The 15,867-nt window shown below is 41.0% G+C and overlaps 1 protein-coding gene across 1 annotated transcript; it reads left to right on the forward strand.

Moving 5' to 3' along the window:
• The first annotated feature begins 50 nt into the window (after window positions 1-50).
• Window positions 51-15,047, forward strand: LOC311101791 (tubulin-specific chaperone cofactor E-like protein). The gene is made up of 10 exons (XM_084142979.1): window positions 51-282; window positions 3,885-4,003; window positions 4,854-4,918; window positions 7,684-7,917; window positions 8,106-8,245; window positions 8,450-8,631; window positions 8,907-9,163; window positions 9,321-9,447; window positions 10,804-10,920; window positions 11,186-15,047. Exons 2-10 carry the CDS (start codon window positions 3,999-4,001, stop codon window positions 11,568-11,570), a joined length of 1,512 nt encoding a protein of 503 aa, XP_083999105.1. The 5' UTR covers window positions 51-282; window positions 3,885-3,998; the 3' UTR covers window positions 11,571-15,047.
• The last annotated feature ends 820 nt before the right edge of the window (window positions 15,048-15,867 follow it).

The raw sequence follows: 15,867 nt of genomic DNA on the forward strand, positions 1-15,867 counted from the left end.
GTTAAGGATGGGATATTGATGGGACCTCGCTCCCAAACAATCTCAGTGATTTGAAGGGCCTGTTGTTTACTTTCCTTTATTTCATTGATGAGAGAGGGTTAAACCAATCATGTCAAGTTTTCTTTGACAGAGCTGAGCTGACAACTCCTGGGTAACCAGCCTGAATGGAAAACAAGGTCCACAAACAGATCTTACCCTGTGCTGTCTGGATGGAGTCATCTGCCATGGCTGTTTTCTGGCCCCTAACTACAGGGTCACAAAGCTACAGCGCAACTGTTGTGGGTAGGTCTACATCTATTTCTGTTTTACGATGCTATTTCTTTCTGTTTTGTTTTCCACTCATCCACCCAATGCGTCTTGGCAAAGAGTCCCTCTCTCATTACTCAGGGGTGTTAGAAAGACGAGACTCAAGCTTGGTTTCCGAAGGAAAACAGCAGGGTGGGTGCATGGCGTAGGTGGTGTATTTGGGCAATGTGGAAAAAGTGTTTGGTCAGTTCAGGTGTATAGGACTTCTAATAATGCTTACAGAGAAGCTTACTTTTCAGTAAACATAGTTTTCCTGTTGTCCAACTAGGTGGCAAACTAATATGTTTAGTTGAGCCAAATTTACACCACTCAGTGGGAGGAAACTTCCTGTAGTCGTTTTTTCCCAAGAAGCTTTTCTGTTACTCTTTCATATAAGGTAACAACAGTAATTTACCTTAACAACAAAAACAACAACAACCATTTGAGCCTGCAGTGTGTTTAGTACACATTGGTTGCCCTCCAGGCCCTGGCTCTCTTCTACTCCACCAGGGTGTTCAACCTGGTCTCAGATGATTTTGTATTATTCTTTACATATATCCGAGACACTCCATTTAGTATGGTATGTTAAGTTTCGTATGGATGTATTAATTTGTGGATTTCCATCAATCATTTCGTATGATATGTTACAAATTACAATTCGTATGATATGTTACGAATTTGCAAAAGTAAAATATGTTACGAATTTGCAAAACCTACAATATGTTCAGAATAGTTAGGGTTAGGGTTAGGGGAAGGGTTAGCTAAAAGGGTTAAGGTTAGGGCAAATATTTGTATAACTAACCCAAGATAGACCAAAGCCTGTCGTTTCCAATGGGAACAAATTAATCATAATGGGCAGAACAAGCAAGGAGGTGGGCAGAGCCAAGCACGAGCTAGCGAGAGTCTATTGACGCGTTCTGGCCTGCATTTGCATATTTCCGTTAGGGAACGCCTACTCTGTGAAGTGCGCGTGTGCAATAACTCAAGTCATCCTTCTACTCCTTCTAAACAACTAAATTCTTTAAAACCTTGGCAAAGGGTAAAGTCTACAAAACTTAGTCCACTCTGTTCATAACAGATTCTAGTTTTGGAAACAGAAAACCGTATTGAGATCAAATGTTTCATTGATGAGAAAATTTGCAGAATGTCAGCCAAAATCCACCTCGCTCCATCTTCTCCCACTGCCAGCCACTGGGCTTCCTCTCACCATCATATCTGGTAGTGAGTGGAAACGCCAACCGGATCCTTGACATTTATACATCCGGTGAAATATCTGTCTCATTGTTCTATCTGTGGTTAGGGTTAGGGGAAAGGTTAGCTAACATGCTAAGTAGTTGCAAAGTAGCTAAAAAGTATTAAGTAATTGAAAAGTTGGTAATTAGCTAAAATGCTAAAGTTGTCCATGATGAGATTTGAACATGCAACCTTTGAGTTGCTAGACGTTCACGTTATACATCCACCCCGACCAACCATTCTCCTTTCATTTTTGCCTTAAGTAACATTCTGCCTTATGTAACCATACCAAAAATAACATACTGTATCAAAAGTAACTTACTAATTTAGAGTCTCGGATTTACATATACTATGTTACGTCTAGTATGAGACCAGGCTGGGGTGTTCAGTAGAGATGTCGCCAGTACAGTGACAGCACCTCTTTGGATTGAACCAAAACAACAAGTTTCTCTACCAGGAGAGGGCGCTGCAGGACAGGGTAAGAAAGATGTACATTCATGGGAATTTCAGTGACACTAGTCATGTACAAGTGGATGTGCTAGGTTTTGCCCACCACTCCTTCAGTCAAAGTCATCAAACTTAATTCATAATTTGTATTTTATGCAACAGCAAGAGGGGAAGGAAGTATATCCCTGAAAACGTTTTAGCAGAGATACCGACATGCAACATATTTAGTCAGCAAACTGATTGTCAAACCTTTCGCATCATTACCAGTGTAAGTCTAGCCAGCTATAGTAGCATTACCTATGACTGTAAATGGGTTATTATAACGAATGATGTATTCAAAGACATTTAGTATACTGTCCAATGCTGCGCATGCAAGATCTAGGGAAAATATCCAGACGGTTCATAAATCTACGTCATTTCCGGGATGAGAGGGGGGCAATGACAGTTGAATCAATAACAAGACATTTACACAGAGCAGGTCAATAAAGGTGAGTTTGGAAATGCGAAAATATTAAATGTATATATATATTACTTTGGATTATATCTAGCTAATGCAATCGTATTATGACAATAGCAGTTGTGTCATGTTGATGCATTGTCATTACATGGGTCATTCAATGATGCTGACTGTGGAGTCTGGACCAGTCTCTGACCATTCGTAGAAGAGAAGATGCAATGTAACGTTTTAGTTAGCTAATCTAGTTAGCAAATCGTACTAGTGTAACGTTAATCCTAATAAATTGTAAACTAGCAAACCACTGATACTGCAGATAACTAGCAGGTGAAAGCTACAGTCAAATTGTACGGAATGTTTTTGTGTAACGTTTATGAAATCTCGTTGTAATCAGTCTCGACGTTTATCCTAGCTATAAAATACGTTTCACGCATGACATATTTATTTTCTAACGTAGCGTTGTCCGTTAATGGTTCTTGTTTTGTGTTCTTTTTCGTGCTAGAGTCGATCTGCACGTAATTGTCCCTGATATGATTGGCATATTATTAGCTAGCTCTCTGCAGCACTCATTATGTACATTTGCTGTACTGTAGTACTAGCTAGTATATCAAATACTTAATTTGAGCAATATCTGAGCTGTAATTTAGCTAGATAGCTATTCTCACAGAATGAGTGACAAGTATTTGGCATGGATTGCACAAACATCATGTTTGGCTTGACAATTACAGAAATGTAATTGGCAATAGCACAAACAGATCTGAGACCAGGTTAACTATTCTCACAACCTACCTCATGAACATATCTGAACCTCTGTTAAAAGCTATGTAATTTGGTCCTTGTATTCCTTCTATTCTGAAGCTAACAGCACCATATTATGGACAGTTTATGTGCCACTTGATATTCATCAGAGCCAAGTTATTCACATAACATGATACAATGTCAGTGACAAAGCCAAGGCCAGGGTCCCCAACTGGCGGAGCGCGGCTGATTTTATTTGGCCCCCCAAGTTTTCAAGTTTCCAACAATTTTTTCAATGTTGGACATAAAAGATTAAAAACACCAGCAAATCAGTGATTTTAATTTGGGAAATCTGTTCCAAAGTATTCCCACGCATAATAGAGAGATATATGTGATCGAATACAAATGTAAGCAAGGTTTGAAAAGATTCAGTTTTAGTCAAATATTATTTGTAATGATGTTCTGGTCCCCTGACCATCCGCTCAAGAACAAATTGGCCTGCTGCAGAATCTAGTTGATGATCCCTGGCCTAGGCTATAGCCTAGTCAAACTAATAACATGACTAGGCCTAGGCCTATTTACAATATGAATTCCTTTCCATGCTGATATTTTTTATACCTGCCCCTCAAAGTTATACTTTAACAAGTCAACAATACATATTTATGTAGATTTTTTAAATGTCATTTGAATGTCATGCATAACTGCGTATGGTTTGTTTTGATTCCAGTGTCTACTCTCACGTGGCATCTGCCTGTCCCTCCTGTTCACCTTGCTGCCCCTCACTGGAGAGAAGTCTGAAGGAGGAGGGCTCAGCCTCTCTGCCCCTGCCCAGCCAGCCACTATGGAGTAAGCATTGAGAATGATTGAGATATCTTTATAAATGGCCCATTATGACATCTGTGAGCGCACAGGCAGCGCCATCACAGATAGAACAAGGAGACAGATGTTTCATCAGATGTATAAATCAAATATGGTGTGGAGAGGAAGCCCAGTGGCTGGCAATGGGAGAGTATGGAGCGAGATGGAACTGGGCCGACATTCTGCTGATTTTCTCATAGAAGAAAAGCCCGATCTCAATACATTTTTCTGTTCCCAAAACTAGAATCTGTTGCGAATAGAGTGCACTAAGTTTTGTAGAAGTGACCCTTTGCCAAAGTAAAAAAAAAAAAAGGCATTGTTTACAAGGAGTGCAAGGGCAAATTGAGTTTTGTTCAAAGAAGGTGTTCCCTAATGGAAATATACAAATACGTGATTTAATGTGTCAATAGTTATGAATATCTTTGGCGTCATTGAGGTGTCTCCATTTTGAAGTAGTCAATTTTGGCAAACAAACTGAAAGGGTGCATATTGCCACCTAGAGTATGTTGTGTGAACAGGTATAAAGCCAAGGTTTGGCGATTTACTGCCACCTAGAGTTATGGAATGTTTGCTCACGAGTATAATCCTGATGACCTGGATAGAATCATGTGATCCTTCCTTAACACATATGAGGTCCCACCCAGTTGACTACTTTAAAATGGTGTAAGCACTCAACGGCAATGTCCATGCCAAAACAGGTTTATCCATCTAGAGTTCTCTATCAAACTCTATGGGAGGAAGAGAGATGTGTACTTCCTTTTATACTAGTGTTACTTGCAAGTCCATCCCACCAGCACATGAATGGCCCTCAATTCCAAAAACGGTGTTCCTCTGACAGGCCTTCTCTGCAGAAACCCACAATGAGCTGTGATAGTGGACTGGTGGAGAGGAACGTTGCTGGAGGTAAGACACTTAGCCTACAGAGCACACTTGTTACTGTAGTATCAATGTACTTTATACTACCTATTTTTTTCCTCACACTCATGTATGTTAATGAAATAATTTTGCTCATATTGGTCAATAGCCTAATAGTAACTTGTCAGTTTTGTACAATGATAAGTATAAGTATATTATGGATACTGTAATCTATCATTTCCTTTTATGGTTGTTGTAATATAACAAATATAAGCCAATTCCTTCCTGGTTTACTGTGACCTACACGTGCTGGTGAAGTACTGTAATATGATACTATTACTTTAATTTCAGTAAAACCTCTACATTAGCAGCAGATGGTGGTGTATCTAGGGCAACCTGCGAGGCGTTCAAAAATGTGTTTTGTTTTTTCCAGTTGAATATCGTTATTTTTGTCTTTTTTTGTTGTTGAAATATCACCACTTGACAACTTCATTAATCATCTCCAGCACCACCCCAATATCAAAATATTTGAAAATGACGGTTTCCATTTTTTGTAGTCAAACACTACTAACGTTTGCCTGCTCATAGTTGTTTAAAATCACATGATGCACACCAGATGATGTCATCAGTGTTTCCGGAATATGTCAAATTTTGCCTGCTCAGTTGGTTAAACATTAAATATTATGGCCAAAGAGCAGAAGTCTATCCACTTTTTCAATTAATTAGTTTTTGGTCTCGAGTACATAATAAAAAAAGAGAATCACCGGGATAGGCCTACCCTTTCCTCAGGCGTTCAGAGGGCTTTAAAGTTTAAATGGGAAAGTCTCACTGCGTTTTACTGATAAGGACTTTAGGACAGACGACTCCCTCCGTCACTCCCTTCCATAGCATTATCACTGAGCCTCCTCTTCCCTCTTAAAGGGAAATGCATATTATTATGCTCTGACTGTTTTGTGTCCAAGGCATTTATATCAAGCAGCATCAACTGAATGACCATGTAAAAGAGTAACTGTTAACATGCCTGATTGAAATACTGTAGATGAAAATAGAATGTGTCGTATGTGAATAGCATACTTTTCAGTGAAGACTGGTATGTATTGTACAGTGCATTCGGAAAGTATTCAGGGAAAATTGACCTTTTCCACATTTTGTTACTTTACAGCCTTATTCTAAAATTGATTAAATTATTTTTTCCCCTCATCAATCTACACCCAATAACCCATAATGACAAAGCGAAAACAGATTGTTAGAATTTTTTGCTAAATGTTATTACAAATAAAAAACAGAAATACCTTATTTACATAAGTAAAGGTGCATCCTGTTTCCATTGATCATCCTTCAGATGTTTCTACAACTTGATTGGAGTCCACCTGTGGTAAATTAAATTGATTGAACATGATTTGGAAAGGCACACACCGGTCTATATTAGGTCCCACAGTTGATAGTGCATGTCAGAGCAAAAACCAAGCCACGAGGTCGAAGGAATTGTCCGTAGAGCTCCGAGACAGGATTGTGTCGAGGCACAGATCTGGGGAAGGGTACCAATACATTTCTTCAACATTGAAGGTCCCCAAGAACACAGTGGCCTCCATCATTCTTAAATGAACGAAGTTTGGAACCAACAAGACTCTTCCTATAGCTGGCCGCCCGGCCAAACCGAGCAATCGGGGGAGAAGGGCCTTGGTCAGGGAGGTGACCAAGAACCCGATGGTCACTCTGACAGAGCTCCAGAGTTCCTCTGTGGAGATGGGAAAACCTTCCAGAAGGACAACCATCTCTGCAGCACTCCACCAATCAGGTCTTTATGGTAGAGTGGCCAGACGAAGCCACTCCTCAGTAAAAGGCACATGACAGCCCGCTTGGAGTTTGCCAAAAGGCACCTAAAGACTCTCAGACCATGAGAAACAAGATTCTCTGGTCTGATGAAACCAAGATTGAACTCTTTGGCCTGAATGCCAAGCGTCACCTCTGGAGGAAACCTGGCACCATCCCTATGGTGAAGCATGGTGGTAGCAGCATCATGCTGTGGGAATATTTTTCAGCAGCAGGGACTGGGAGACTAGTCAGGATCGAGGGAAAGTACATAGAGGTCCTTGATGAAAACCTGCTCCAGAGCGCTCAGGACCTCAGACTGGGGCGAAAGTTCACTTTCCAACAGGACAACGACCCTAAGCACAAAGCCAAGACAACGCAGGAGTGGCTTCGGGACAAGTCTCTGAATGTCCTTGAGTGGCCCAGCTAGAGCCCGGACTTGAACCCGATCGAACATCTCTGGAGAGACCTGAAAATAGCTGTGCAGCGATGCTCCCCATCCAACCTGACAGAGCTTGAGAGGATCTGCAGAGAAGAATGGGAGAAACTCCCCAAATACAGGTGTGCCAAGCTTGTAGCGTCCTACCCAAGAAGACTCAAGGCTGTAATCGCTGCCAAAGGTGCTTCAACAAAGTACTGAGTAAAGGGTCTGAATACTTATATATAAGCCAATTCTACTGTTTACTGTAAATGTGAGATTTCAGTTTTGTATTTTAAATACATTAGCAAAAATTTCTAAAGACCTGTTTATGCTTTGTCGTTATGGGGTATTGTGTGTAGATTGACTAAAAACAACAACAATTTAATCAATTTTAGAATAAGGCTGTAACGTAACAAAATGTGGAAAAAGTCAAGGATTCTGAATACTTTCCGAATGCACTTTATGACCATAACTGTTTAGAAGGTGAAACAGGTCAGGCTAGTGTCAGTGATGACCGAGCCCCTCCGAGGGATTGGATGTGGGCGTGAAGGTGAATGACTCCCACTATTGTCTCAGCCAGCTGACCTTGCCAGGCTAACCTCAATGAGTGTTTGGCTCTTTTACCACTTCGGCGACCCAGCCGACCCAGAGGGGATGTGGGACAGTGGGGCCATGGATCCACCTGAGGAGGAGGGCCGCACCTTCATGCAGGTTCTCAGCGAGAAGTACAGCCCGGAGAACTTCCCGTACCGCCGAGGGCCTGGCATGGGTGTGGTGGTAGTGCCAACTCTCCCACAGGGCTCGCCCATGAAAGGTGAGGACTTCAATATGATCCATCCACAGTTTTACCCATTAAACTCTGTTTTAAAAACACCATTGGCATCCCTGAGTAGTTTCCTTCCTCTTCAGCAGCTCAATTAAGATGATGATGACGATTATGATGATTGAGCGGTGGTAGAGATAGGCCTGGTTTACTCAAGTTATTCTGCTCTGTCTCTCCAGATCGTTTGAACCTTCCCAGTGTGCTCGTCCTGGCTGGCTGTGGAATCAGCCATGCGGGAGAGCAGAGAGAGATCGCAGCCTTCTGTGCCCACGTGATGGAGCTCGACCTGTCCCACAACAAGCTCCAGGACTGGCATGAGGTGGGTAGGTTCAACTAGGGTACTCTGCCAAGATGGGAAACATTGAGTACATTGAGTACAAGAATTGGGTACATTTTATAGTAACTTTGTACAAGAATTCCTCTACCTGTATGCAATCTCACCCATATCCTTGTAGCTATTTACATGTATGTATGAATAATTATATTGAGGATGTCACACTAAGTTTGAAGCCACTCCTTTCAGATCAGTAAGATTGTATCAAACATCCCCAACCTGGACTTCCTCAACCTGAGCTCCAACCCGCTAAGTGAGGTTGTCTTGGAGCCTAGCGGTGCTAAGGCCTTTGCCCGAGTCCGACGCCTGGTCCTCAACAACACTCAAGTGTCCTGGAACACGGTGCTCGTACTAACACGGGAGATGCCTGAGTAAGATAAACCTTAATGCTACACTGCTTTTAAACACCTTTTTATCAAAGGCAACTCTGATTGTTCACTTCTCAGGACAGAAAAATGTGTTTTCCTAAGTCAGTGAGAGGGATTTTGTGTCTTTCTCGGGTATTGTGGACTGGAGAGAGTAGTGAGGTCTGTCATGAGGTCCAGGTTGCAGGCAGCTAACAGTACATTACAGTAGAAGCATTAAGAAAAGTGAATGGTCTATATACTGAGCCCTGTGTTGCTCCCTGCACTGCCCTGCCCGCCAGGCTGGAGGAGCTGTTCCTGTGCCTTAATGAGTACACCACCGTGTCAGCCTCTACTGTGCCCTGCCCCACACTGCGCCTGCTGCACATCACCGACAACAACCTGCAGGACTGGGCCGAGGTGCGCAAGATTGGCCCCATGTTCCCCGGCCTGGAAACTCTGGTCATGTCCAACTGCAACCTGAGCTCCATTCAGGACTCGGAAGACATGCTGCGGCACCTCTTCCCCAACCTACGCAGCATCAATCTGTCCAACTCAGGTATCAACCAGAGTCTATTGGGGTTGTGTCCTTGACTGGAAACTGACCTTGGACTCCTTTCAGTTCAGATTGATATTTGTGTGTGTGTGTGTGTGTGTGTGTGTGTGTGTGTGTGTGTGTGTGTGTGTGTGTGTGTGTGTGTGTGTGTGTGTGTCAGGTCTTAACCAATGGGAGGACATAGAGAAGCTGAACCAGTTTCCTAAACTGGAAGATGTGAGGCTGCAGGGGATTCCTTTACTGCAGACCTATACCAACACAGAGCGCCGGAGCCTCATGGTCTCACAGTAAGTTTCTCTGGGAGCTACTGGGTGTCTGAGGCAACCACACAGACCTCAACACACAAATTAGTTGAGAGAGCTCATTTTTCACTGAGTACAGTTACATGCACACAATAATGCGATTATTGTGGATTGTCAGATTAATATAATAGTTTGATTAAAAACGCTTACATGCTTTGCAAGAAGAACAATTTCCCTAATAAACCTGTTTACATGGACACATCTGAAATCAGGTTACCTAATGCACACTGATAAATGCAAAACATTGCCAATCAAAATAAACGTTCTACCACAGCGACCATGTTCTTTTTTTATTCTGATTTCGGACATATAAAGTTTGTATGTGAAAACTACTTCTAAGACGGATGCATTCAGTTGTTCCGAACTCACTTCACTGGCGCTAAAGAGGGAGGCTCGCTTGGCTGGTGCTAGCACATGCTCAGATCAAATACAGCGCTGGAACGCCGATTAAGGTGTTAATATGACCTAATAATTTGAAAGATTATTCAGAAAACCAGGTGTTTTAATCGGCGTATGCTTACTTCGATTTTGACCTTACGCCGATTATGATAAACAGAGTAAGGCGTTTACATGACTATTGCATAATCTGCCTACTGCCATAATCAGTTTAATATCCAATTATTACCAGTGGTGGAAAAAGTACCCAATTGTCATAGTTGAGTAAAAGTAAAGATGCCTTAATAGAAAATGACTCAAGTAAAAATGAAAGTCACCCAGTAAAATACTACTTGAGTAAAAGTCTAAAAGTATTTGGTTTTAAATATAGTTAAGTATCAAAAGTAAATGTAATTGTTAAAATATACTTAAGTATCAAAAGTAGAAGTAAAAATATAAATACGTTTTAATTCCTTCTATAAAGCAAACCAGACAGCATCATTTTCTTGTTTTTTTTAATTTACAGATAGCCAGGGGCATGCTCCAACACTCAGACATAATTTACAAACGAAGCATGTGTTTAGTGAGTCCGCCAGATCAGAGGCAGTAGGGGTGACCAGGGATGTTCTCTTGATAAGTGTGTGAATTAGACAATTTTCCTGTCCTGCTAAGCATTCAAAATGTAACGAGTACTTTTGGTTGTCAGGGAAAATGTATGGAGTAAAAAGTACATTATTTTCTTTAGGAATGTATTGAAGTAAAAGTAAAAGTTGTCAAAAATATAAATAGTAAAGTAAAGTACAGATACCCCAAAAAACGGGTATTTCTACTTAAGTACTTTACACCACTGATTATTACTGTCGATGTAAACGTACTCACTGTGACATTGTGTTAACACACACACACAATACTGCAACAGTGCCATATATCTCTAGATACTGAAAAGCTCACCCTTCATCCTCGCAGCCTGCCCTCTGTATCATCACTCAATGGCAGTGTGGTGACGGACGGGGAGAGAGAGGACTCCGAGAGGTTCTTCATCCGTTACCATGTAGACTACCCAGAGGAGGAGCTTCCTTACAGGTATACAACACTCCATGCTTCTCCTTTCACTCATCCAGTTAGACTGCATATATCCATTCAAAAGGATTTGGCACATACTTTACTGGCTTAATTGTAGTATCAGGTGCCTATTAAAATGTGCACACTAAAAATAAAATCTTCACATTCATTAAAAATAATTACTATAACCTCACCTAACCATAATGTAAAATAGCTTAGCCTAGATGACTGTGGTATATTTAGTGTGTTTGTGTGTTGCTAAACCCATCTATACCTGCCGTCCTAGGTACCACTGCCTGGTGACCAAATACGGGAAGCTGGAACCCTTGGCTGAGATCGACCTTCGACCCCGCTGCCACGCCAAGGTGGAGGTGCACTGCGAGGACAAGGTGGAGGAGGTGAGTATCCGCCTGGACCAGACTGTGGCCGAGCTGAAGAAACAGCTGAGGACAGTGGTGCAGCTGTCGGCCAATCAGATGCGTCTTTACTACATCGACAAGGAGAGTGTATTTGGGCCGGAGGAGATGAAGTACCACACCAGAGCCCTCCACTCCTACAGTATCCAGGACGGGGACGAACTCCTGGTGGTGCCTAAGGCTGGCCGAGGGACTACTACCACTGTCAAACCACTATCAAACCTTAACTCCAAAACCTTAACTCCCCCACCATAGAAATAAAATTACTAGATCGTCCACCTATCATGGCACATTGACTTGAATGGGGATGCAGTTCTAGTAATTACATTTCTATGCTCATACCCTTCCCCATCCTAATCTTGTCTGAAGAATTCCCTGCACCCCTCCTTATGCCCATCCTATGTTCTACATTCAGTGTGGGACACACTATCAGGAATAACAGCGACTCTGACTCTGATTCTGACTGGCTTTGTTGTGTTTCACCTCACTGCACCACACATGCACACACACCAACTAATCACAACAAACGTGTCTTGTATGCTGCCCTCTAAAGCTGTGCATATTATGTGTGGCTGAGTCCCCTCTTCGTATTGGTGTAACACCTCTGCCCTTGACTCCTAAAAAGTCTATATTCGGGGGAGGAGAACAGGAGATATTGCAGAGTACAACCAGTGTATCTTTAAGACAATCAATCTCCCATTGCATACCCTGTGGTATACAGAGGATGTTGATGAAAGGATGTGTATATTGCTGTGCCACAGACTGTTTTGAGTGTACTAGGTTGATTGTACTGTAGCTAACTGAAGTCTTCATTGCTCTGTGTTATTCCACTTCCTTATAAGACCAAGCCATAGTTTTAGTTATTCTAAGTTTAGTTCAGTAAGATTAGTATTTTTGGAGTTTTCAAATTGGTTTTCTTTGGCCAGTTGTACCCTAGTGTTTTTAGGATATTGAGGCCTCTGACTGAAATAACTGATGTACCATATAGTGCTGCATGAGAATGTCCTTTGCTAAGTATGTTTTTATGTAGTTTGTGTTCAGGTTTTTGCATTTGGGTGGATCCTTCCACTGTCTGGGACTGTCCGTACATGTTAGGCCTAGATTACGTTTTAACACCTACTGACACGTTTGCTTCTGTGCCAGAGCCACAGTATCTTAGGGATATTGCAGACAGAGACTTTGTGTGTTCACCAAAGATTTGTATGAACTGTGTACTATTCATTGCATTGTTGATGCATTTTCCTTGTGTGTAAAGAGGCTCATGCTTGGTGTTATTTTTGTCATCGTGAGGGCAAAGGTCGCTAGGTCAATAGCTGTTGTCTGGGACAGAAGAACTAAGGCATTGCTTGGTACTTCACAGCTGAGGTGCACCGCCACTTTAAATCCCAATTTACAGGCTGCTCATTTCCCTATTGTATCTTAATTTACATAATCTGTTGTATTATGTCATTGTCAGATTTGGAAGACAGTAAAGTATTGGAAGATGCACTTAGCAGAGCTAGATCTCTCAAAATATTGGAAATTAGACCATAGCAACATATTTCATACCACTTGTTGTATTTATTTTGTCATTACTTCACAACATAGTAATAAGCATTAAGGGTCCATTATTTTCGGTAGGCCTTATCTTTCTCTGTGGCTTAGATGGCTACTTGGTCTACTCTAGACAGCGTCCCTTGGTTAGTGAACCCATGTTTTAATGTAGTCAGTATGCACTGGCAGGCACACTAATGCATTAATGTTAATATTGAGAGTGGCACTGTATAAAGGGGTAAAGATTTAATCAAATATAAAGGAATAAAACATTCATCTGAATCTGTAGCCGTGGCTCCATGTACATTCAGATAATAGCATAGGCCTAGATGTAATGGCTTCCCTTGGTTTCTGAAATAATGTTTTAGTGTAGGCACCACTGCTAACAAAGTGTGAAAATTGAGAGTGGCACAGTACAGTAATTAAAGGAAAATTGAATCAGCTATGCGACAGTCATCTGAGCCTGTAACCATTGCTCCCTGAACTACCAGTTCTTACTGCAATGTTTCCTTTTATTTCAGTTTCATCAGCATAAACATAGCACATTTAAGGATTCTGAATCAAGTTATCAACCTATATCTGCTAGAGTTTGACATGTTTGAAGTGCATAAATGTATAATTAATTTGTATTTATAATTTGTATTTATAATATCTATTTATTTATTTTTGTGTGATATGCTTTCCCTAGTTGTCAGCACATGTTTGAAGTGCAGAAATGTGTAATTAATTTGTATTTATAATGTTTATTTATAATATCTATTTATTTATTTTTGTGTGATATGCTTTCCCTAGTTGTCAGCACACACTGAATTGATGCACTAGTTATGTTCAAGATCAGTATATTTTAGTGTGAAGGATCTGTTTGGCATCTATTCCAGGTCAACACCTCACTCTAGTCTGGGTTTAATAGCCAATGCTTTATAATTCATTAATGTGTTATTTGTTCTGGAGTAGTACAAATATGTATAGTTGTTGTGGGTTAGTGCCTATCCTGAACCTCAAATGATTTATAAAGCCATTATGCAGCTCCACAATAATCAGGTACAGTATATACTGTATATATCTCCTGCTGTTCTGTTGTAGGTATGAATCCTTCTGCTTATTCAACCTAACCTAGTGTATTCTCATCATTGTGTAAAATGTGGGAAGAAGAAAGGGATACTAAAGTAATGTACCACTTACTGTTTTATTGAAGGGAATGGGTTTACATGTGGCAAAATAATCTGAGCATTTCAGCCATTGCAGGCTAGGTAAACCGGGCAGCTAGCTACATCGAAATTAGCATGATTCTAAACACCTGATATATGTGTGTTCCATGGGTTCAACCAGTATAGAGACTGTTTTCTGATTGGCTGCCTCCTGGATGTAACAATGCTGTCTAAATGTGCTTACTACAGTATATGCAAATGTTTAGAAAATGTATATATCTGTGTGGCATAAATATAATGATGGCTGTATGAGTTTATATGATCGAATGCAATTTAAATTGCAGATAAGCAGACTGATGTATTTCCTCTGAACTCCATATTACTCACCTGTGTAGAGAAAGATGCATACAATGTAATAATAAATAGTAGTCTTCTTTCTACAGTGTAGCATTCAATTATTCTACTATTACTTTGATTGTGAGACGTTGAAGACATTGGAGCTGTCTATGCAGTCATTGCTATTAGCCTCTTTTATGTAAGGCTGGCTTATTATGAAGTTGTCTGTGTTATTGTTGCCAGTTCCAGTTGTTTTACCTTCCATTGCGTTGGTGGAAGTTACAACAAATGGCCCCTGTATCAGCTCAACTACATTACAACAATGTAAATCCAAATAAATGTGCCATATTTTTTGAGGGCATGGGAGTTCTAGAGGTGCTGCTATGATAATGTTAAATATTATGTTGGCTTCTAAACCTTTCTTTTCATAAGAGGCAGGGCAGGTGATAAAACATTCAATGACACTGAATTGTAGATTTATGATTTGTATTATGTGAATTATTTGTGTCACCCTAATGAATTACAAAAAAAAAAGACAATCGGTCGCTGCAGTGTGAGTAACTAGACTGCAAATAACTAAATTATTCTTAACAGCTTTGGTAGCTGTGAAACAAACTAAAGGATTTGTAACCAAGGGACACACATGCACCTTTTCATTTATCTCATTGAACCTTGCATTAAACATGTATTAAATATTTAATGGTGTTGTGTTTAATGGTGTTGTGTGTGTATTATGTGGTATTACTGAATTCCAAATCTAACATTTTGAAATGTCATAACCACTATCCTTATCCTTCGCCATGACATCTATATTTATGTGGTTATGTGACCAGAGGGATACTAGAAAATCTTTGTTGTGACGTTAAAATGCACTCATTATGACACAACACTGCCCTCTTCTGGATTGTCGAGTTTTAACTTGATGATTTTTCCCAACCGTGGATGGTCTTGGCGAGAAACAGCAATAAAGGAAAGGCAAGCAAAGGGAGTCAGAGCCTACAACCCCACGGGACGCAACGGGAGTTGTGATAAATTGAAAATAGTTTGCAAGCAGTTGTGTGAGCAATGTCAGATCAGATGTGAACGTGAGTGTGCAGACCTGAATAAGTGTGGGGGTCTTTTTCTTTGTGTGCTGTTTACGTCCGTCACCAAGGTGATCGTGTGGGAGGCGGTCCTCTGGTTTTACGTTCGTGGACAGGAATAAACGAATCCACGACAGCTATTTGCTGAACTAACGTCACAGTTAAAGAGAAACGTCCATTACTTAGTCAGCTAAAAACTATTGAAATGCAAAGGCAGTGATTGCGAAAAGTAGCTAGCTAGATCAAATGCTATCGGTTCAGCATACCGATATTCAAAACTGTGGTCTAACGACGCCGATAGGCCAGCTAGAAGCCACTTTGGGGACGCTCTGCCAGCGGGACTGACAACAGACGGGATGATCTCGGACTGGGGTGAGTGAAGAATGCAGTGGCCAGTGGCTGCAGGCACATCTTGAACAGTTGCTTTGATGCCACTCTGATAGTTTATCTAAA

Source organism: Coregonus lavaretus (assembly GCF_964263955.1).
Source record: "Coregonus lavaretus genome assembly, chromosome: 26".
NCBI lineage: Eukaryota > Metazoa > Chordata > Actinopteri > Salmoniformes > Salmonidae > Coregonus > Coregonus lavaretus.

What these genes read in the sequence shown, in the direction of transcription:
- LOC311101791 (XM_084142979.1), top strand. An exon ending in GGAGAGGAACGTTGCTGGAG is followed by an intron (nt 4,919 to 7,683) that starts GTAAGACACTTA and finishes TGTCTCAGCCAG; the next exon opens with CTGACCTTGCCAGGCTAACC. An exon ending in CTAACACGGGAGATGCCTGA is followed by an intron (nt 8,632 to 8,906) that starts GTAAGATAAACC and finishes CCTGCCCGCCAG; the next exon opens with GCTGGAGGAGCTGTTCCTGT.